The sequence below is a fragment of the Platichthys flesus genome, chromosome 9 (genome assembly GCF_949316205.1).
Source record: "Platichthys flesus chromosome 9, fPlaFle2.1, whole genome shotgun sequence".
Lineage (NCBI taxonomy): Eukaryota > Metazoa > Chordata > Actinopteri > Pleuronectiformes > Pleuronectidae > Platichthys > Platichthys flesus.
In genome coordinates this window covers 48,832-72,500 of record NC_084953.1, presented here as the reverse complement: position 1 = coordinate 72,500, position 23,669 = coordinate 48,832, and the positions used below count along the sequence as shown (strand labels likewise).

Below are 23,669 nucleotides of genomic sequence, written 5' to 3'. Positions count from 1 at the left end.
TCTCCCTGTTTGTGTCAGTACGCAGGAATCCAGCCGACTGACGACGTCAACAATGAGGTACGATCACTTTCACTATTAGTGACGTCTGACGGCTGTGGTGCCAATGACTCCAACCAGTAACTGTTTCATCCTGCTTGCTGTCTCTATGCTAAGCTAAGCTAACTGTTTCATCCTGCTTGCTGTCTCTATGCTAAGATACCCCATTGTCTCAAATTTTTATGATAAATGAAGTTAGCTGTTTCCCATGCTCTCTTTATGCTTAGCTCAGCTAGCTGTAACTTTTCTCTAAATGTTGAACTGGTCCTTTAATATATTTAAACCTCTTCTTCTTTTTCTTCTTCTTCTTACCAAAGTTCTTACCCTAACCCTCAGAAAATAAATACATCAGGCTTTGGATATGCTTTCCAAAATTCTAGCATATCTTCTCTCTGTCTCTTTGTCTCTGTCTCCTGGTATCTTTGTCTCATTGACTCTTTGTGTCTTTATGTCTCTCCTCAGGTCGTTGAGTCGACTCGTGTCATTCTACATAAAAACCAGCGAGCCATGCGATGGGAGGCCGGAGTCTTCACCAACCAGAAGGACCAGCAGGACTAGATCCAGGAACAGGATTTGAAGTGGGGGTTTCAAATGGTTTAAAACTGTAGCTGTGTCTCAATTTAGGAGCTGCATCCTCTGCCGGGTGCATTTGTTGACCGATCGCGTCACATGATGAGACTAGACTGTCCCAATTGGAAGGCTCCTCCAAATGTGTCCTTACCACCCGAGCCACCAGGTGGATCCTTCCCGGCACAACCAATCCCAGGATTCATAGCGCTTCACGGAACGTTAATTGTTAACTGTAATGGTAGGTAATGGTTGTAACTGCGGGACAAGCTTGTGACATTTGTTGTGTAGACCTGGTCCACCACAGGAGTCAGTGTAGACCTGGTCCACCACAGGACGTCAGTGTAGACCTGGTCCACCACAGGACGACAGTGTAGATCTGGTCCACCACAGGAGTCAGTGTAGACCTGGTCCACCACAGGACGTCAGTGTAGACCTGGTCTACCACAAGACGTCAGTGTAGACCTGGTCCACCACAGGAGTCAGTGTAGACCTGGTCCACCACAGGAGTCAGTGTAGACCTGGTCCACCACAGGAGTCAGTGTAGACCTGGTCCACCACAGGACGTCAGTGTATACCTGTTCCACCACAGGACGTCAGTGTAGACCTGGTCCAACACAGGAGTCAGTGTAGACCTGGTCCACCACAGGACGTCAGTGTAGACCTGGTCCACCACAGGACGTCAGTGTAGACCTGGTCCACCACAGGACGTCAGTGTAGACCTGGTCCGACACAGGACGTCAGTGTAGACCTGGTCCACCACAGAATGTCACTGTAGACCTGTTCCACCACAGGATGTCAGTGTAGACCTGGTCCGACACAGGACGTCAGTGTAGACCTGGTCCACCACAGGACGTCAGTGTAGACCTGGTCCACCACAGGACGTCAGTGTAGACCTGGTCCACCACAGGATGCAGCCGCTGAATTGAGACATAGCCAACAACACTCCAACATGAGAGGCTGCTCCTGATTGGTCCTATAAGATGACGTCTCCTGTCATTCAATCAGTGGAGACAAAAAAAATTGTGTTGAAAAAGATTTTAAAACTCAATAGATATAATAATACTGAAAGTAGCTTTACCTGTGTCTACCTGTCTGTCTCTATCTGCCTGTGTCTCAATCAATCAATCAAATTTTATTTGTATAGCCCATATTCACAAATCACAGTTTGTCTCATCAGGCTTTAACATGGTGAGACGTCCTCTGTCCTTCACCCTCAACAAGAGTCAGGACAAACTACTAAAAACCTTTTAACAGGTACAAATACATAGAAACCTCAGAGACACATGTGAGGACCCGTCTCCCAGGACGGACACAAGTCAACAGATGTCAAGTGAAGGAAACATCATCAGGATTAAAGTTGTTAGCAGCATTGATGAGGGTAGACATCTTGAAGGATAACTTCAACACTATATGTCAATCAGTCCTGATGCATCATAGTCTCTGGTCAGCAGCCAGCAAGATCATGATCCACCATCCAGACCAGATCCACTATAGTCCACAGTCATTGTCCACTGTCGCCAGTTAGGATCCATCACCATCCAGACCACCTCGGTCCTGGTCCACCACCATCTGATGCCAACGTGACACAGGATCCACCATTACCACTACGATCAGCCAGCACGATATAGAATCCACCAAACTGGATCAAACTGGATCCACCACCGCAACCTCTGATACACGATCCACAATCACAATCCATGATGATGTGGCCACAGAGGCCCTGGATCTGCAGCCGATAAGACACAGGGACTCGGGGGAGGGGTCAAGTCAGAAACATGTACTGATGAGATATAGATTATACTTTGATGTGATAATGATGGAGTGTGTCTGTCTGTCTTTACCTGTCTTTGTTGTGCAGGAATCTTCTGTTGTCCAAACCAACTGCCCCAGCCAAACACTGAATAGATGTGTTGATGTGTTGCATCATGGGAACAAGCGCTTTCTGATTCTGATCATTTGGTTAAGATTGTCTCTTTGTCTAACATCACTAAAGTGAACCTGGTGTGTGCGTTGAAAACCTAAACTTGTATAAATGAACTGCTTAAATAAAGTCAGCTGACTGTGTGGGCGGGTGACAGCATCCACACTGCTATGGAAACTGAATAATGAGTCTCCGCCTTCTAATCTGTCTCCGCCCTCTGGTCAGTCTCCGCCCTCTGGTCAGTCTCAAGCATTTTTCCTTCAATATCAGCCTCACCACAGAAACCACCTGACTCCTGAGTTCTGTTGAGATAAACCACTTTTGGGATCAGAACCCTTCGTCTTTGCCCCCCCCCCGTTTGTTAAATATAACAAATGTGGTTATTAATACAGAAGAAAAAAGATCTGTTTATTTCTCTCCTGGCATTAACACATGGTCACTGCACTCTGTAGTTTTCATTTTCAGCTGAAACAAAGTTCTCAGTGAACTTCGTTCATTGTTCTTTGGGATTTCCTGAACATCGGATTCATGTGATCGCTGGTCGGAGCTACGAGATGTAGAGAGAGAGCTGATGTGGGCGTTTCTTTGACTCCACCCCTCAGCTGCCTGCAGGTCACATGAGGACTCAGTCAGACCAAGTCGAGCTCAGCGTATGTGAGCTGCTCGCAGGTCTTTCATCTCTCAGCTCTCATTGGTCGGTTAACCCAGATGCTCCCGTGGAGGAAGAAGAGAATCTGAGGCTGTGTGAAACGAAGAGGTTTTTCATTTAACAGCCAATAATAAACTATGGAAGCCTGGTAGTACAACGTGAGGAAAATCTTATGATTTGATACTATACAAATACAATTTGATTGGATACAAATTCCTCCACATTTTGCGACATGATAACAACAATAAAAACCAGTCCACTTTCATTCAAAAGTTCAAAAACAATAACAAATGAAAAACTTTTTTAAAGTCGTGAATTGATTTGAACCAAAGAAACAATTTATAAAAGAAAATGTCAAAAATTAATTTCATTTGAACATAAGTATTTGAATAGACATGATACAATATCCACTGAACATAATTCTGAAAACTGAATTACTTTTGAAGGATGTCGTGTCGAAGAAGTAGTAATTTTTTATTGTTCATCAGACGACCACGAGCATGCAGCATCCGTCCTCCGTTTATTTTTCAAAGCAGCACATTTGTCTTTTTAACATTTCCCGTCACAACATTAACAGAAACATGCTTTTTACATTCAGGTTCTTTTGAGTCTTCATGAATAAAAAAAAGAGATGATGAGGAAATCGAGCCGTCGACGTGCAACAACACAAACACAGTAACAACACAGACACATCATCAGCCTCATATTTACAGACACACTCGTTACATCCAAACAAAGGACTTTTGTTCTGAAAGGTTTGACTTTGTGCTCAAAACATTTTGAACAAATTACAACTTCAGGTCTTCTTTAATAAACAAGGTTTTAAAACTTCATCAAAGTTTTTGTATTTGCAGATTCACAAGTCAATATTTTTCAATCTTATGATTTTGTTACTAACATAGAAATTTGTCATGCGACAAACTTCTATGCAGATGACACTAACTTGTATTTATGGGTTAAAATGCCGATTTAATATATATTCGGAACAAAGACATGGAACTTTTAAATCATGGAATGTGTCTTTAATTATGAATATCATTATTTAGATATATATTTAATCTCAAGTTGGTCCATTTTTCATCAATACAAACATTCACTTGGACGTGCAGCCTCGACCAATCACAGAGCAGCACACAAACAAACCAACATGCTGAGAATCACTATAGCAACCAAATATCATAACACAACACACTCATCCAGGTAATATACAGTCGGTGTGAGATCTCAAGTGGCTTAGGAAGCAGTGGGCGGAGTCTTGAGCTTCAGGTTTGTGCTTCGTCACAAATCTTTTCTTTGACTTCAGGTTATTGAGAAACGAGACGCTGTGGAAATGTTCCAGCTTCCTGCTGGGAGCACTGTGGAAACGTTCCAGCTTCCTGCTGGGAGACGCTGTGGACGGTCGTCTCGTGTTGTCAGGAAGACCTTTCACCGGATCACGATTCTGACGAGAGGGACGAAGACGATCACTCTGTTCTGTGGGGGGGTCACTGATTTTACTTTGCTATTGGTAATGCTAATGTTAAGTCGGGGGTTTAATGTTAGTGAAAGTAAACGAGTCGCATCACAGAACGTCAGCACAACCCCACCCTACAACCCCAACCTACACATTCACTCCTCCTACTCTCCGTCATGGGACAGGAGTCTGTTTCTGATTGAACTTATTCATTAAACTAGTTTGATTTCTTGTATTCTGTGCGACGTGTGACACCTGAATGTTTCATTATTATTATAACTTTAACAGTGTCTCTGATGGACGGCAGTGGACAAAACTCAGGGCTGATGGACACACTTGAGCCTCGAGCATCACTGAGTAGGCTCTTTACTGTTAGTGACCAGTTTTAAAATAAGGCTTTTATTTTGAAGGGTAAGAGACTAATCCCTGAACCTCCTTCCCTGCAAACTCTTATAATAGTTTTCCTGGTCACTCTGGTTACGAATCTCTCGATCCAGCAGGACTAGAGCCGTCTTGCGTCTCATGTCCATCTTAGTCTCCACCGACACGTCCTCCTGGGAGTGAGAAGGGGGCAGGGCGGGGTTGAGAGTGGCGCACCTCGAGGTGGATCGGCGTGGCCGGAAGCTGCTGTTGTGTGCGACCGAGTCTCCTCGGTCCAGGCTGTTAAGGTCGTAGGTGTACCGCGAGTTGCCCCCATTGGGTGACCCCGCCAACTCCCACGGGTTACCATTACCTGTGAGGGATGGGGCCTGAGGAGGGGGCAGGGCCTGGACAACAGGATGGTGGGGGGCATGGGCATCCACTGTGACGATACCCGACCCCTCCCGCTGCTGCTCACAGGCGGGGCGGTAGTGCGGTGAGTTGGATTTGGAGGAGGCACCGGAGCAGGTGGAGGTGGTCTCAGAGGACTTCTCCCCGGAGGAGGGGGGGAGGAGTCCCTGCTGCTTTGACATGGCGATGACCTGCATGAGTCGTGGCTGGTTCGCAGCAGCACGGGCCAACCCATCCCCACTCGTCTTCTCCCGGATAGCGAGCCACTTGGCGCGGGTCAGGGCGCTCTTTGGCGACACAGGTGGGGGTCCTGCTTCAGGAATCTGTGGTGGTCTGGGAGTTGCAACAGCTTTGGCACCCCCTTGAGCAGGAGTAGGGTTTTGACCGGAAACTGACCTCCCCGACTGCACCACAGGTTGGTAGATAGGAGCCTGAGACCCCCCATCGTCAGTCCCCACAAAGCCCACATCCGATCCATCCTCACTGGCATCCCGCTCCGCCTCATCACGAGCGCTCAGGCCTCTCATCTCCATCGACTTCTGCTTCCACTCTGACACCAGCTGCTGCGAACGCATTGGATCTATGGGAACCTGAACGGCCTTCAGACGCCGCTGCACCGGCTGCACTGATTGAACTGGCTGAACTGGGTCCTCTGGTCTCTCGTTGGCCCCTAAGACCCCGTTGATGCTCATGCTGGCCCTCGGCAGCGTATGACTGAAGGTCAACATGTTCTCTTTCCCCATTGGGCTCCGAGGAGCCAGCAGCTCCACGTCCACGCTGGCCCTCTTCAGGCTCCCCATGGAGTCCTTCTCCCTCTGCAGGGGCCCCAGGCCCTCCAGCCGGTCGATGGGGGGTGGACCGGCCGCAATTTCATCGTTACTTTCCGAGGCGGAGGCGGGTCCCTTGTTGTAGACGGACTCGTGTCCTCGTTCTGTCAGCGCTCGAAGAGGGTCTTCTTTTGGTGGAGGGGGGGGCAGGGGTTGTGTGTTGTCATCAGACGACTTGAAGTTAGCCACAGCGTGGACTGCCTGAAGGACGGAAATAAAATAGTGTCTTAAGGACGGAGAAAAAAGTGAAACCATAAAGCATTGGTGGAAAGTAACTACTCTAAAGTGTCTCAAGTATTATTATGACTACACCTATAACTCTTAAGTGTTTACAGTGCATACACTGTTAAAGTTCCAAACTAAAAATCTGCTGAAACTCTTGATTTCAACTTTTGGGTCACAACGTTTTGTTTACATTTCGTTTCTTAAATAACAAACAAACAAACAAAACTTCAAGAGCGGAAAAACATAAACATACAAATGAAAACTCACACACACCAAAAATATTTGTATTAGTGGATTTTGTTTAACGCTGTGTTGTGTTGTCATTGTACGTTTGACGTTTACTGTCGTCATGACAACAGAAAAGGCAGGTATCACGAACAGGAAGTGATCTCACAAGGTAGGCGGCGACAAACGCTCCGATGAGGAAGCCGACGTAGACGTCGATGGGATGACTGCGGTGCTGAGTGACCTGCGTCAGACCCGATAGCGCTGCGCTGATGGCGAAGGCGAAGACGAGGACGGGTTTGAGCAGCTTCGTGCTCTCGGAGATGGTCGAGTTAAAATACATCTGAAGAGAGAGAGAGCGAGAGAGAGACTGATCACAGATCAATAAAGCATCAATTATCTCATTATAATAAGATTGATTGATCAAGTCTCATATTTAAGTTTCCATATTCATCATTGATTATAATGTTGTTCATTGATGACTGTATTGTTGATTATAGATTTGGAAGATTTTCCAAATAAAGCATCTGTTGTGTGAAAGTTTGTCAACGATCTGATCAAACTTTACTCACTGACACATAAACAGCAGCAAAGGCAGAAAGAGTTGCATGCTGGGAAGGAAACGTCTTCCTGTGGGAGAGAGAGAGAGAAAGAGATTATTTAGATTTTTTAAAGATCACTTTATTCTATCAATCTGGGATTTACACCAACAAACATTCTTAAACCAGATAAAAAAAAATCTGATTTACTCCACTGAAGAAAAAGAGTTGATTCCGGCACTTTCCATTCTCAAGGCTCATGTCCCAGCATGCAGTTCATCTAGAGAGAGTTCAGTATCTAGAGCTGCGTTGGAGTCGGCAGCCACCGGAGGAGCATAGCCCTAACCCTAACCCTAACCCTAACCCTAACCCTAACCCAGCGTAGAAACATCAGCCAAATCTAGATCCTGCTGATCTTCTGTTCTCAGAGCGCCCCCTGTGGTGTGAGGCCCACATGGATAAAGCAGCCTGCCCCTCTGCTCCACAGCCAAACACTTCATGGTCCCAGAAGTCACAAACAGGATATGTAACTGAATCCAGAGCAGCCTCCAACCGGCAAGATCTTCACTGCATGTCAGCTTCTCCTGCTGCGCTGCTGACAACGGGCAGATTGCCCCAAAGCCTCAACCTGCACCGACCGGAACTAACATGAGGAACCACAAACTAATCATTCATGTCATCCATCTTTGGATTTATAGATCACGAAAGAGACTGACCTGGCGGCCATGATGGCGTGCTGGTCGTGCCCGGAGCAGATATCTTTGGTGACATACGGGTTCTTGTCACATGACACTCCGGCCTGAGTGTAGTTGGGTTTACAGACGGTGAGGAAGAAGGGGGCGTGGTAACCTGTCGACAGCTGGATGACGTCAGTGACGAGAGCGGTTGCACAAAGACCAAACACATGCACACCTGGAGAGAGAGAGATAGAAGGGTGGTGGTTGTTGTAGGTCTGACACAGCGTGTGGTGCAGGTGGTGCAGGTGCAGCTGGTGCAGCTGGTGCAGCTGGTGCAGCGGTCCACACGTACCTACAAAGCGCACCGTCCTCCTCAGGAAGGAGTTGAAGTTGCAGCCTCCGGCGTTGATGCTCTCCTCCGCCCGGCGCAGCTTCAGCCTGGACTGCAGGCAGTAGATGACACCTTCAACCACCATGATCTGATTCATAAAACAAGCGCACCCTCAGTCCCTCGCCCCCTCGGACTCAGCCTATTGGAAACACGGTGTGAACTGGGGGGGTTGTTACCGAGGCAGCAGGTCCGGCGAAGGCGAGGCTCAGCAGCATCAGCAGCGGGATGAGCTCGTCTCCTCCGTCCACGTACGGCAGACTGAGCTCACGGTCGTGGCAGCGGAAACCAACCTGAGCCGGCTGCACCACATCCGTCAGCTCCAGGAAGTAAAGAGAAACCATGGAGGACGCTACAATGGGCAGCTAAACACACACACACACACACACACACACACACACACACACACAGCAAGTCCAGCAAGTTAAACAAATGATGAAGAAACCTAGATTCTAGATTATCAGGAATGATTCAGCACCCGGCACGTGTGTGTGTGCTTGTTTGTGTCTTTAAGTCTGTGTGTGTGTGTGTGTCTTTATGCCTGCGTGTGTGTGTGTGTTGTCACCTCCACAAAATAGAAACATGGTAGCAGAGTCAAACTGTCCTTCGGAGGTTTCTTCTTCAACTTTTCTGACGAATTCATCATCATCATCATCCTGATGAATCTGTAACACAATCAAATCATCATCATCATCATCATCTTCAACATCATCATCATCATCATCATCATCATCTTCAACATCATCATCATCTTCAACATCTTCATCATCATCATCCTGATGAATCTGTAACACAATCAAATCATCATCATCATCATCTTCAACATCATCATCATCATCATCATCATCTTCAACATCATCATCATCATCTTCATCATCATCATCTTCAACATCATCATCATCAACATCATCATCATCCTGATGAATCTGTAACACAATCAAATCATCATCATCATCATCATCAACATCAACATCATCATCATCATCTTCAACATCATCATCATCTTCATCATCTTCATCAACATCATCATCATCATCATCCTCATGATCTTCATCATCATCTTCAACATCAACATCATCATCATCATCATCATCACCATCATCATCATCCTCATGATCTTCATCATCATCTTCAACATCAACATCATCTTCATCATCATCATCATCATCATCTTCAACATCATCATCATCAACATCATCATCATCCTCATGATCTTCATCATCATCTTCAACATCAACATCATCATCATCCTCATGATCATCATCATCATCATCATCATGATCCTCATCATCAGCATCATCATCACCATCATCATCATCCTCATGATCTTCATCATCATCTTCAACATCAACATCATCTTCATCATCATCGTCTTCAACATCATCATCTTCAACATCATCATCATCTTCATCATCATCATCTTCAACATCATCATCATCAACATCATCATCATCATCATCCTCATGATCTTCATCATCATCATCTTCAACATCAACATCATCATCATCCTCATCATCATCATCATCCTCATGGTCATCATCATCATCACCATCACCATCATCACCATCCTCATGATCTTCATCATCATCTTCAACATCAACATCATCATCCTCATGATCTTCATCATCATCATCATCCTCATCATCATCATCATCTTCGTCAATTATGTTCCGTCCAATCAGCGGACAGACATCATACATGTACTAAATGGACAGAGAGAGACCAACACGCACGCGCACGGACACACTGGGAATGTTCAGTGTTTTATTGTATGAATTGTTCAGCTGCTGATTAATGAGTCAGGACGCTGCTCTGCACAACACACACACGCGCGCACAGACACGCACGCACACATTAACACACTGTGACACCCACAGACACACGCAACGAACACATAAACACACAGTGACACCCACAGACACACGCAACGCACACATAAACACACACTGTGACACCCACAGACAAACGCACAGACACACACAAACACAGACGCTAAAAATCACAGACACACGCCCGCACACGCGGTAAAATTGCCTCTCACCTCAGATCATCGATCCTCTTGATTCTCGTCACGTTCTCGCTGCAGCTGCAGATGTGAACAGCTGCTGTTCTGCTTCCGTTTCTGCTTGAATATCACAGACCTGAGACCAGTCCGCGCTTCTGCTGCTGCACGGGCTGCGTGTCTGTGTGTCTGTGTGGCTGTGAATGTGTGTAAGTATAACTGTGTGAGTGAGTGTGTGTGTGTGACATATACATATATATATATATATATATATGTATATATGCAGTGTATGGCAGGTGATTAGTGCCTCCTCCTCTTTAACAAACGGGAATAAATAAATTTGAATAAAACAAAGTGTATTTTAATCAGATTCATGGTAAACATGTAAACCTATATGAAAAAAAAATCCACTTGCACCCACATGTGGAGATATGTCTACTTGAGCCTCCCAGTGAACGCTGTCCCAGATACTGTGCTGGACCTCCTCTGGGGCAGCTCTGCACAGCCGACACCTTGGACCCTGTCACTGTGGGAGACCCGGTCCGCTCTGCATCTGCCATGATTAACGCCTCAGTGCTGTCTGTCAGACCTTTTCCAACCATTGGTCATATCCCTTGATATCAGCCACTTCCCCTATTTGTCGTTGGTACACACCCTACAGGGGTTTGTCCTTCCATGATGGTTCCTCTTCCTCCTCTTCATCATTGGGTTTCTCTTCTGAGGTATTCATTTAGCAGCTGGTCACTTGGGCCATCTTTTCCTGATAGTGCTGGATTTTCATTGCCCCTTTTCTGAATGGTGGCTTTGACTCCCACTCGTCCTCGGCCTCCTCCTTCCTCTTGGTGTCCAGCTTCAGGGAGCGGGACTTCAGGGGGGGGAAACCCTTCATCATTGGGAGGAGCTTCCATATCTTCCTCTGACCAGGTTATGACACAAGCTGATGACTGGTGTCTGTGTTGATGGAACTTATTCTGTCCATCAGCTGACTTTGAAGGACTTCCTCTTTGGCTCTTCGTGGTTCTTTGGCCTTTGGGATCTCAAGGTCTCTTAGCTGTGCTGAACATGTTGTGTTGCATTCTGGAAGTGCAATTCCAATATCGCTGCTATACATTCTGGTGGATCAGTGAGTTGATGTCATCCATATAGAGGAGAAGGCTGATCTGTATCCGTAGCTTCTCCTTGTGAAGATCTGGCTGAGGGGGTTCAGGCCTATTCTTCTGCTGTTTATCAAGACTTCTTGATACACAACATGTCTCCTCACATCTTCTACCACCACTGACAGGAGCTCCTCAGATCATCTGCTCCTCGTCTCCATCAGACATGATGTAGAAACACTTGAAACATGCAGTTACAAACTGGTTCTTCTCATGTATTGAATCCTGTTGTGTTGATGTGTTCAGTTCCATCAGCATGTGTGTGTTGATTTGAATTGTCTCCTGGACAAATCAGTCTGTTCAGATCTTAACGAGGTGCCACATCATCTGATCATAAGAGTCAAACTACCAAAGAAACGCCAGAGAGGCAGAGGTGACGTCTCTTCCTGTCCGTTCTGGGACATGTTCACAGAGCACATCAACAAATATCATCGGTATCAACCAAAACAAACAAACAAACAAACCTCAAACAGCTGCAGTTTAACAACAGAAAGGAGTTTTCGTTTGTCAACAGTTTTGGTACAAAATGATTTTTATTTACAATCGTTCAAACGAACAGAGATCATAAAAACATAAGAGGTTTCTGAACTCTGGTCCACTTCAGACCAAACCAGTGAAGACTGTTTAACAGGAAGTGGTGTAATGGAATCTGAATATCCAGACCTGGTCACCTTTGACCTCCAAGTGAGGTCAGATGGGGTCAGGTGAGCAGTGCGGGGGGGATCCTCCTCCAGAGACCTCCACACAGACAGTTTTTGATCCAGCGCTGCTCCCACTGCTTCATGGCGTTCGTCTTGTTGGGAGAACGAAGCATCGTCACACAGCCACACCTGCAGACACACACACACGCACACACACACACACAAAGAGTCATGAGTTTAGATGGCCGCTCTTCATTCGCTCCTCATCAGCTCATGTTCACATCAGGAAACACAAGGGACCACACTTAGGCTCACTAGGGGTCGTGTGATGTCAACTCCTCGTCACATGACAGTGAATTCAGTGAGGACGGCAGCTTGAGCTCTGCTGCTCGTCAACTTTGATCGACGGATATTTATTTTAGTTCTGTTTTTTCACTGCAACTTCTTGTCCCATTTTCTTCTTGGGTCCCTTTGTTCCTCTTTAGAGAGGGGGGGGGGGGCAAGACGACCCTGTATAGTCGCAATGCAAACAACGTCTGCCTCACAAGTTTCTCTTTAGTGCTGCCTTCAGGTGCTGTCAAGACCCTACACAGAGTACAGTCACACTTCAGTCTCTATGCACATTTAGTCTATTTACTAAAGCGTATCATTAAAAACAAACATGGCTGATTCATGCAGGTTGTTCGTTCACAGGTTCGTTTCGTTCTAACGTCCTGGAACTCGTCAGCTGCTTCTGCTGCTGGAGCAGCCAAGCTTTGATCAGTGGAGAGGGAAGGAACCATTGTTGATTCAACATTGTGATGGCTGTCAATCATCGTCCATGAGATCGTCCTCAGCCCAACCCTACTGACCACTTCTGTTTGTTCAGGTTGTGATTGAGTGTTGTTGGACACATACAGCGTGTAGGGTTGTCAAGGAGATGAGAACCTGACAGGTAACGTGAAATCATGTCCTGCTGTGACATCACTTCCTGTGAACTCACCTGGTGCAGGCTTTACTCTCCTCAGTGGGACAAACTCCCATATGGACACAGCGGAGGTGATCCATCTTCTGAGGACCAGGACTCCTGAGGGGGAGGGAGGGAAACAAACACACACACACACACACACACACACACACACACACACACACACACACACACACACACACACACACACACACACACACACACACACACACACACACACACACACACACACACACACACACACACACACACACACACACACACACACACAGTGTCAGACTGATAACATTCACCACTATAAAATATATCCTGACAGGAAGCTACAGGATGCATCTAGGACTCTCGGACTCAGAGACTCAAAGACTTCAGACTCAGAGACTCAGGCTTGTGTTACCTGGTGAACACCTCCACGGGGGCGGGGCCTCCTCCTCCGGGCAGAGACGAAGCTTTTCCAAACTGCAGTCTGAGCGGGTGCTTCGCCTGCAGCCTCACGATGACGCCGTCGTTCACCGGCAGCCAGTCCATCCCAGGCACCAGCAGCTGACTGGGCAGCAGGCAGCACTCGTCTATCAACGACTCATCAGGGTCCTGGGGGGGGCCGTCGTCCCGTGCTGAGACAGAAATCAGAGCTGTTGGTCAGCTGTTTTAATAATTAATAAACAAGTCATAAAATAATTAATTATTATTGAACAGACGATCACATCATCTGCAAACATCACACGTGTATGTCTGATTCCCATGGTCACATAGTGAATGTGATAGGCTGACTGACATCATGTGATAGATCAAACACACTATTCTGATGTAAGTTCATCAGCTGCTAATCACTGCTGCGTCTGGGACACAGTCCAGGCCCTGATGGATCAGACCTGGTCTGAGCCGTGAGACCAGTTCTGAGCTGCGAGGACCTGGTCCTGACGGATCAGACCTGGTCTGGGCTGCAAGGACCTGGTCTGAGGTTCTTACAGCAGAGCCACAGCTTGGTGAGCAGTCGGAAAAGCAGCTGCATGCTGTCCTGGTTGTCGGACGTGGCGGTGAACGTGGGCAGACACCCAGGTTTCAAAAGACCCCAGATCCTGATCATCACCAACATCTCCCTCAGCATCCCCAGAGACACCCCGTCTCTCATGAAGCCGAACCCGGGCCGGACCATGGAGCCCTGCAGCACACAGAACCAGTGGGTCAGAGTTCAACTCAGAAGTATACAGTGTGTGGGGGGGACGGGTGTGGCTCACCTGGTTGGGCAGGTTGGCGAGCAGGTAGAGGACGAAGTCTCCGACCCACTGTATGAGCTGCTGCAGCGACTGAAGGGGGGGGCCGTCCAACACAAACTCCTCCGTTTTCAGGTTGATCATCACTTTATCAATATCTGAGGAAATATAAATCAGTAATCACCAGGGGCCTCATGTTCAACCGCTGCGTTCGCTTCTTTGTGACGTACGCCACTTCACACGCAATCATTGGGAAATGTGAAAACAAACTCGATGGGAGAATGTTTGTTTTTCGCTAACCCTAATTCTGAACCCTAACCCTAACGCTAACGCTAACCCTAATTCTGAACCCTAACCCTAACGCTAACCCTAACGCTAACCCTAATTCTGAACCCTAACCCTAACGCTAACGCTAACCCTAATTCTGAACCCTAACGCTAACGCTAACCCTAATTCTGAACCCTAACCCTAACGCTAACACTAACCCTAAGTCTGAACCCTAACCCTAACGCTAACCCTAATTCTGAACCCTAACCCTAACGCTAACCCTAATTCTGAACCCTAACCCTAACGCTAACCCTATCCCTAATTCTGAACCCTAACCCTAACGCTAACCCTAACCCTAATTCTGAACCCTAACCCTAACCATAACGCTAACCCTAATTCTGAACCCTAACCCTAACGTTAACCCTAACCCTAACTCCAACACTAACCCTAACCCTAACGCTAACCCTAACCCTACGGAGACGGGGAACTGATGATGCAGACGTGAGGAAGTAAGAAGCAGATTATTGATCCACTTCATCATTTACATTAAACCAACTGTTATTTGTGCTCGCGCGAGATAACTAACCTAAAGCAAATTACTGTAACATTTTTAATTATCAGTCACAGAATAGAAATGAATAGTTTTTCATAATATCTTCTATAACATTGTGCATATATCACTAAGTACGACTGTAGTTTTCAACTTCCAATTCCAAATGATGTCCCAGAGTGGAGGTTAGCATCCTACTTATGTTTTATATTTATTTATTTATTTGTCTATTTATTCGGTCTAAAATTACAACGACAATTCTCATGAATAAACAATTCTGTAAAGGACACAGTTTAGCCATCTGGACTGTAGACCCCGAAACACGTGTGAAGACATATTAAATACATACCCGAACCCTAACACGCTCCATATGAGCATATAAAATCTTTAAAATCACATGAAAGATAAATCATTGAATCACGCTCCGGCATCATGAATCTACAAAGTTAGGAAACAGACTTAATTATCTTTCAACCATGATTTAAATGAATTTTAAAGAAATTAATTTTGAGCAATGGTTAATGCGCTTTTTGTGAATCGCTTTGGATAAAATCATCATCTAATTCTAAAGCTTCATTGTTATTTCAGACACTCACTCACTGTTTAACAGCAACACGTTACCACTCAGTGGGTTTTCTTTGAATCACTTCACTGCTGTGACCATCAAACTATCTGTCTTCTTCACCTCCACCTCACAAAGTTTCTTCTTCTTCTCATTGCTTGATGCCATAAAACCGATTGGTCATGTAGGAACGTTTCAATGTGGACTGTGGTTTATGAAGGGAACATTGCTTTCAGGTTTGCTCAGTTTTATGAATCTGAATTTATTTTGCGTACGCTATTTTGGCCTTTAAGCGCACATAGACTTTTAGTAAGAATCTTATGAACTGTTTAATAAATGAGGCCCCTGATCAATATCTGAGGAAAACACGGATGGATAATCACCAGTGTCGGTGTTCTTGGCGCAGATTTCCGTCAGGCGGTCTCCGGGGCTCTTGTCCGGCGTGTTGAGGACGTGCGGTCGCAGCAGAGACTTCAGAGTCGAGCTGATCGCCATCAGCAGCAGTTTGGCGTGAAAGTCACAGGCTCGAGCCGCCGTTGCTGTGGAGAGTTTACAGAGTGACGCCTTCACTGCCACGATACGAGTCGCCAGAACCTGAAACACACACCAGCACTGAGGCATTGTGGGAAATGTGGTTTACTGCTGCTGTTTCTGACAATAAGAAGGAACCTTAAAAAGAGAGTTTCCAAAGTAATGTGATGTCAGAAGACGTTAGATGATGTCACATGATTTCAGAGGACACTGTTTTAAATATTAAGATAAGTTAAAAACAAACTTATTAAAACACACATCTTTTTTAATATTTCAACATGTTAAGTTACATCCCAGAAACTAAAAATGAAAAAGTAAAATCACTGCTTTAAATCATAGTCGTCAGTCCTCTCTCCCTCACTGCAGCAACCCCTCCTGTAGGTCGGGGGTCAGCAGCCTCGGGCACAATGATGGCACACAGGCAATTTATTATTCAAGAAATGTTAAAAGTTTTGCCGTCCCTCAGCCTGTATTACTCAGCTTGACTGATGTTAACACCTCCCAGCCACTAGGTGCCAGTAATGCGCCATAGGCTGGATGCCAATCGGCATTAAATAATAATCAGAGGCCTCCAGCCGGCGCTGCTCGTTCTCCCACATGTGTCTCAGTGAAGTGCAGCCGCTCAGGTGTATTGGTGGTGGAATGCCCGTTAGCTAAAAAAACTAAGGCACAGGCATTTCAGCCTTCGTGGGCAGAAGACTGTGGCTTTGTTCTTCATAAGGACCGTGATGTGTGCATGTTGTGTTTAGAGGATGTTGTGTGTCGAACGTCCAGTGCTCAGCGCCACTTTGAGACAAAGCACGAAGGAAGTTTCAAAGATCAGGCAGACGAGGGAGAAGATGTGTGAGAAGACGACTCTCGAAGAGCAAGGTCCACAAATCTATATACGAGTCCGGCTGGTGGGGCTAATGACTAACGTATTGCTTAATCATAATGAGATAAATATGTTTCTATGTATAGTAGGGCTGCTCCATTAATCCAAATTTGATCGTGGTTTCGATTATTGGGTCAAACGATCTCCAAACTACTAAAATCGAGTTGAAATGATTATTTGGCTCTTTTTTTTTTAAAGAGACGCGCATGAGCAATTCAGTCCTTCCCCCAAAGCATTCAGCGGCCGACTGGCCCTCACGCTCAAGCAGCTGGTAAGAGAAGGAGGGGAGTTGTGTGTGTGGTGGCCGGCGGTGAAAAAAACGAGTGGAAAAGCAGGGAGGCCCCCCCCCCCAATTTTTCCATAATCGAACCGCGCTGATGTATAGCCAATATGGATGGTATAAAATTACATCTCTGTTGGAAATAATAATGTGGTTCAATAATCAAACTTGATATGGCATACTTATTAACAAGAGAAATTCACATTGAATTAAAAAAAACTTGGAAATAATGAATGTAGAGATTTAAAAGTGTTATGTGTCAATTTCATGTTGCACTTTATAGTTTGGCTTTCTTGAATAAAATTGATCTTGATTCTTGTTGTTCGGGTTTGTTTCCTCGTGGTTGATGCACTTACTGTGACTGGCTTTGGATAAATGTGTCAGCTAAATGAGATGTAATTAAATTAACAATGTTTTATAAAAAGACAGATGCTCCCATGATGCCTTGCTGACCTGCTGCAGAGCCTGGTTCTGCCTCATGTACTCTTCGTGCAGTTTCTCCACCAGGTTGTGGACCATGGTTGACTGAACGTGCAGCAGAACGTCCCACCAGTCGTAGCCTGTCACCATGCAGTATTCCAGCAGGAACAGCAGGTGGCGCAGTGTTGTATTCATCTCCAGCACCTGACCCATAGAGGGCGACACCCGCAACATGTGGAGCTGAGGACAAAACCACATTTGACACATTAGTTAATCAATTTGTTCATCAGGTCAAAGTAACAACCAGTGGATCACCGAGTCTAACGACACAGAGACACTAGAGCACTGAGCTCCAGGAATTCAGTCTTTAAAAGCAGAGGAGGATCCAGAGCTTCAGCATCAAGCTCCTCTCCTGTGGAGTCATCTTCAGTTCTGGAGCCAGACTCCCTCTGTACGCTGAACATTCAAACCTTCATTTAGGATCAAGTTCTAGTTCCAGCCGGTCCAGGTTTGTCTTGGACCTTAGTTCTGCTGCTGTAGGTTTAGAACATTGGGGTCACGTGACACATGGAGCTTCTCTTTCCTCTTCTCCATCTCAATCACAAGAATGTCTCATCAACACATGTTGCTGACGTGACTTCTTCACCAGAGTCCTGCTGCTTCATCAGATCCAGGATCGAAGCTGCAACCACATCATGGATCGTGATGGTGTCAGCTGTTCGAGGACTAAGATCACAACAACACTGCTGGAAACACAACATGTCTCCTCACATCTTCCACCATCACTGACAGGAACTCCTCAGTTCATCTCCATCAGACATGATGTTTAAACACTTAAAACATGAAGTGACAAACTGGTTCTTCTCATGTAGTGCATCCTGTTGTGTTGTTGTGTTGATGTGTACAGTGTGTGTCCTGGGAGAGGATCCTCACATGGGACTGAGCTTCATCACTGATCACAGAGTTTCTGTTTGACTCGTGTTGAGTTAAGAACAGAGGAAGTTGATCCTTGTTAACATCCATGAGACAAATTTGTGAATATGGGCCATACAAATACAATTTGATTTGATTGATTATTTCCACTACATTAACTCCTTGTGTCATCACGGCTCGTTAATCGTGCAGCTCATCCAGGCACTAGACGAGTCAAATGAGAATCATTGTACTGAGGATGTTTGTCTCCTCCAATCAGAGCAGTTTATGTCACAACCATAGCCCTATATAAATCTGACGTGAGTTCGGTCTTTATCATATGTTGATCATATGTGAACCATAACTCCGACCCTGCGACTGCTGTGGCTCACCAGGTTCACGTCTCCTCACCTTTCCGTGGTTGTCGATTCCAGTTAGAGCCAGAGACGTCCAGGAGAACTGAAGGGCCTTAAAGTGGAGAGCAGGACCTCCGGTTCGCTGTCGCTTGATGGCAGACTCTTCTCCGGGTCGCTGACTGGATGAGGAGGAGGAGCCGTAGAAGACGCCCATGGTGTGAAGAGACAGACGGTGGAGGATCTGAATACTTCCATCATGAAAAGCCAGAGCCAGACCTGAACATGCAGGAGGAGAGTCACGATTCAAACACACTGAATGAATAAAGATCTGCACGTTTTCTGAAACGTGTGTGAAACTAGTTGGAGGCTCCTTACCGAGTCCAGGACAGAACTTGGTGTCTGACGCCACCTTCAGGTCGGTGTTGGAGATGGAGATGGGCAGTTTGGGCAGAGCAACAGCCGAGACTCGCTCCAGGTCGTTAGTGGTGGTCAAGATCCTCCACTTCAAGATGGTGGGCTGCTTCTCCCCCACTGACAAACGGGGGGGTGGAAGTGTTAGCGTAGCTCATCATCTCTTCACACCAGTAGAACCAGTGTTTGTTGGTATCTTACCAACTGGTGAACGATGCTGGAAGATGTTGTTGACAGGAAGCCCCTCCTTCCTCAGAGACCAACATTCCACAATACTGCCACTCTGATGAGACGCACAGAGGAGAACCTACACACACACACACTTTATTTTATGATTTGATGCTTTACATATAAATTAATAAATAACTAGTTAGTGTTAGGGTTAGGTTTAGGGCTAGATAACCCTAACCCTCAGTTTAAACCAGTGACCTGTTCAGAGTTCTCTCGGGTCAGGAACTTGAGGTGGGTCACAGCCGGGTACTTCTCTCTTCTCAGGGGGTCGGTGGTGCAGCGCAGGAACAGCGACGGTAACAGCTCAGTGTCGATGCGACACTTCTCACTGACCACGCTCACCACCACCTGAACACAGGACACGTGATGTTAGGAACCATGTCAGTTGACGTGGGTTAGTTGATGACGGTGGAGATAATCAAGCGTGTTTTGGTTCTGACCTTGTAAAACTGAACGGGAGACGAGCTGCTGCCGTCGGTTGCTGCCACCACAATGTTCCCTCCTCCAGTGAAGGCGATGTCGGCTAACGCCACCCGACCTCTCAGCCGGCACAGACTCTCGCTAGCCGTCAACAGAGTGTCGCCTGGCTTCAACAGCGACACCGTGACCAATCCGCTCACAGTCACAGCCAACCAGCCCTCCATCGGCTTCCCACCAAACAGGGTCAGAGATGGAGAGAACTTGACCCGAGAGAACTTCTCCCCGAAGTTTGTAGAACCCGACTGAAGCAGTAAGAAACAAGGACATGAGTCATTGGACCTTTGACCTCACTGACGCGTTATCCCCTGAGTGACGTGTATGTTACACACATCTCTACATGTTTCTATGAGTCGTTACCATCTCCACGTGCAGCGCCAGCTTGACGCCGTTATGAAGCCAGCTCAGAGCCACGATGGGATCTCCATCCAGAGAGCTGGACAGGACGCTCTCCCAGCTGTTCACCAGGTGGTCCGACATCGACCAGCATTTAATCTGCCCGTCCCCGTCGGCCGACAGCAGCCTTGAGCCTCAACACACACACACACACCAATACATGTATCAACACAAATATAAACAACAAAGACAAGTCTATACTTCCTGATCAGCGAAGACCTCACCTGATTGGTCCCACTCCAGACAGGAAATGACCTCAGTGTGTCCAGAGTTGATCGAATAAATGTCCCACGGGTGTTCAGTGTCCATGATGTGGATCATGTGACTGACATCTGTAACACAGACACACACACAGGATAAACTCAGGATTGTTTTATACAATGTGTCAAGATGATGATGTCATGTCAGTGCTGCAGGTGAGTACCTTTGTCGTCGTCGTCGTTCTTCATGTCTGTGGTGAAGGCCACCAGGTTCCTGCAGGACCAGGAACAGACCAGAGGGATGGACGGACAGTGAGTGCTCCTCTGACGTCTGTCCCACTCACAGACGTACGCAAGCTCCATGATTCCCTCACCGCTGAAGAAGCTGGACGTCAACACGATGTCTCACCTGAAGACGGGACGCACAAGTGAGACCTCAGAGACTGTCTCACCACCACAGACAGACACAGTCTCACCACCACAGACAGACACAGTCTCACCACCACAGACAGAGTTCAGTTCTCTGTCTCACCACCACAGACAGACACAGTCTCACCACCACAGACAGAGTTCAGTTCTCTGTCTCACCACCACAGACAGACACAGTCTCACCACCACAGACAGACACAGTCTCACCACCACAGACAGAGTTCAGTTCTCTGTCTCACCACCACAGACAGACACAGTCTCACCACCACAGACAGAGTTCAGTTCTCTGTCTCACCACCACAGACAGACACAGTCTCACCACCACAGACAGAGTTCAGTTCTCTGTCTCACCACCACATACAGACACAGTCTCACCACCACAGACAGAGTTCAGTTCTCTGTCTCACCACCACAGACAGACACAGTCTCACCACCACAGACAGAGTTCAGTTCTCTGTCTCACCACCACAGACAGACACAGTCTCACCACCACAGACAGAGTTCAGTTCTCTGTCTCACCACCACAGACAGACACAGTCTCACCACCACAGACAGAGTTCAGTTCTCTGTCTCACCACCACAGACAGACACAGTCTCACCACCACAGACAGAGTTCAGTTCTCTGTCTCACCACCACAGACAGACACAGTCTCACCACCACAGACAGAGTTCAGTTCTCTGTCTCACCACCACAGACAGACACAGTCTCACCACCACAGACAGAGTTCAGTTCTCTGTCTCACCACCACAGACAGACACAGTCTCACCACCACAGACAGAGTTCAGTTCTCTGTCTCACCACCACAGACTGAGTTCAGTTCTCTGTCTCACCACCTCAGACAAAAAACTGATGAAAGATGGTTAAAGTGAATGTTCAGAACAAACTGGATTCGTCTTTGTTCTGGTCCAGTCAGATCACTGACTAGTTACCAGATACTAGTATTAATAATAGTTATTATTCATTCAAATACACACGTTAACTGAAGGTTAGCTGCTAACATTAGCATACTTACTATGGTTTGATTTCAGTGACGTAGAAACGATTAATAATAAACACTAACTTAAAAATGACGAAGCAGCTTTAGATCAAACTATTAAACCAAACAGTGACGTCAGTTTGAGCAGTTTAAATTTAACGCGACGGTGAAGAATCAAAACAACCGTCCATTGAACCGAGCGTCAGGACCCAAAGTTCACACACAGCTGCCCTCACACGTGCCTGACTGTAAATCATACGTTGTTTCTCTGCTGTTGTCTCAACTCGTTGTATAGAGATAAATTATATATATATATATATATAGAAGCTTCAGAGAAGCCTTCGACATCCCTGTAAAATTCAGAATAGAATTCAAGATCCTGCTACTCACATAGAAAGTCCTTAACAATCAAGCCCTTCATATATATAACAGCTCATAACACTGTATTGTCATAATAGATCCATTAACTCCATAACTACAGGTTCTCTTGTGGTTCTAGAGTCAGTAAGAGCAGAACAGGAGGTAGAACCTTCAGCTACCAGAAAGGGTCTCTGGTTCGTCTCTGGTTCGACTCCACGGAGAGACAACAAAAGACGAACCTGGATTGATCTGTCCAAAAATCCAAGAGTCTCCCTACCCTGTCTAGTGCTCCTGAGCAAGGCACCTTACTCCCCCAACATCTGCTCCCCGGGCGCTGTACATGGCTGTTTACTGCTCTGTGTGTCCTGCACCAGATGGGTTAAATGCAGAGGATAAATTTCCCTACCTGCATGAGTGTGTTGTGCATGTCTGTGCATGTGTTTGGTATAAATAAACGAATCTTAATCTTAATCTTCTACAATCAGACACCATCTCTACATTAAGGTTCAACTTAAAACGTTCCTCTTTGAAAAAGTCTAGGGTGATGCTGCTGTAGATCTAGACTGCTGGAGAACTCCCATCATGCACTGAGCACTTTTCTCCTTCTCTCTACCCCCCCCCCCCTCGCCCCCCATTAATTTGTCTTTTCCCTCCCATAGTCTCACTCTCTCTCTTTGCAGGTATCTCCAACTCAGGAGCTGCAGGATTTTACATTACATTTCATTTAGCTGACGCTTTTATCCAAAGCGACTGACAATAAGTGCATCAACCCTGAAGGTACAGACCCAGAACAACAAGAATCTAGAAAGTACAATTTCTCCAAAATAAAGCAAAACTACAAAGTGCTATAAGTAAGTGTTACTAAATAATAAAAGTAGACGAATTTACCATAAATACAAAAACTATATCCCATATAGACAAAGAATACTATTTTAAAAGTTCAAAAATAAGATTTTCTGCATGTACGACACAATAAATATCACGTGACTTTTGTCACACTGAAGATTTTCAATAAACAGGCTCTAGGAAGTCAAGAGTCAAGAGATGGAACCCAAATGATGAATTAATCTGAATGAATATGATCAGACACAACCTGGTTTATAGTATGTGGTTTATATACAGTCAGTGTTTTTTATATGTTCTACAGTCAATATATAGTCTGTGGTTTATTTAGAGTCTA

General features: G+C 46.1%; 3 protein-coding genes across 4 annotated transcripts in view; 1 reads left to right on the top strand and 2 right to left on the bottom strand.

Annotated features, from left to right (window-relative positions):
* Positions 1–2,765, top strand: part of misp (mitotic spindle positioning) — a 7,972-nt gene extending 5,207 nt beyond the window's left edge. The window contains exons 3-4 of one of the 2 annotated variants that reach the window (XM_062395026.1): positions 26–57; positions 499–2,765. In XM_062395026.1, the coding sequence (XP_062251010.1) occupies positions 26–57; positions 499–613 (147 nt within the window). In that variant the 3' untranslated portion in view covers positions 614–2,765. Of the gene's footprint in view, positions 1–18; positions 58–498 lie in introns of both variants that reach the window. The other variant, XM_062395027.1, reaches the window with a different exon arrangement.
* A 507-nt stretch (positions 2,766–3,272) lies between these two features.
* Positions 3,273–10,370, bottom strand: plppr3b (phospholipid phosphatase related 3b). The gene is made up of 8 exons (XM_062396422.1): positions 10,323–10,370; positions 8,847–8,946; positions 8,461–8,646; positions 8,246–8,372; positions 7,933–8,128; positions 7,250–7,307; positions 6,847–7,020; positions 3,273–6,428 (listed from the first exon to the last, which is right to left on the bottom strand). Exons 2-8 carry the CDS (start codon positions 8,934–8,936, stop codon positions 5,049–5,051), a joined length of 2,211 nt encoding a protein of 736 aa, XP_062252406.1. The 5' UTR covers positions 8,937–8,946; positions 10,323–10,370; the 3' UTR covers positions 3,273–5,048.
* Positions 10,371–11,951: 1,581 nt separating this feature from the next.
* Positions 11,952–22,341, bottom strand: med16 (mediator complex subunit 16). Its single transcript, XM_062395912.1, has 16 exons — positions 22,166–22,341; positions 20,948–21,132; positions 20,748–20,855; positions 20,488–20,657; positions 20,091–20,372; positions 19,849–19,998; positions 19,621–19,726; positions 19,384–19,539; positions 19,064–19,284; positions 17,774–17,980; positions 16,019–16,229; positions 14,281–14,414; positions 14,012–14,204; positions 13,440–13,656; positions 13,061–13,144; positions 11,952–12,267 (listed from the first exon to the last, which is right to left on the bottom strand). The coding sequence occupies exons 2-16, from the start codon at positions 21,084–21,086 to the stop codon at positions 12,138–12,140; spliced, it is 2,508 nt and encodes an 835-aa protein (XP_062251896.1). The 5' UTR covers positions 21,087–21,132; positions 22,166–22,341; the 3' UTR covers positions 11,952–12,137.
* Between the last annotated feature and the right edge of the window lie 1,328 nt (positions 22,342–23,669).

Excerpts from the sequence above, each read along its gene's own strand:
- plppr3b (XM_062396422.1), bottom strand. The coding sequence starts at position 8,936 with ATGATGATGATGATGAATTCGTCAGAAAAGTTGAAGAAGAAACCTCCG. Across the intron at positions 8,373-8,460 it reads TCGCCGGACCTGCTGCCTCG|ATCATGGTGGTTGAAGGTGT; the intron begins GTAACAACCCCC and ends TTTATGAATCAG. Across the intron at positions 7,021-7,249 it reads TTGCTGCTGTTTATGTGTCA|ATGTATTTTAACTCGACCAT; the intron begins GTGAGTAAAGTT and ends CTCTCTCTTCAG.
- med16 (XM_062395912.1), bottom strand. The coding sequence starts at position 21,086 with ATGGAGCTTGCGTACGTCTGTGAGTGGGACAGACGTCAGAGGAGCACT. Across the intron at positions 19,540-19,620 it reads CCAGCATCGTTCACCAGTTG|TGGGGGAGAAGCAGCCCACC; the intron begins GTAAGATACCAA and ends CCCGTTTGTCAG. Across the intron at positions 19,285-19,383 it reads CAAGTTCTGTCCTGGACTCG|GTCTGGCTCTGGCTTTTCAT; the intron begins GTAAGGAGCCTC and ends CTGCATGTTCAG.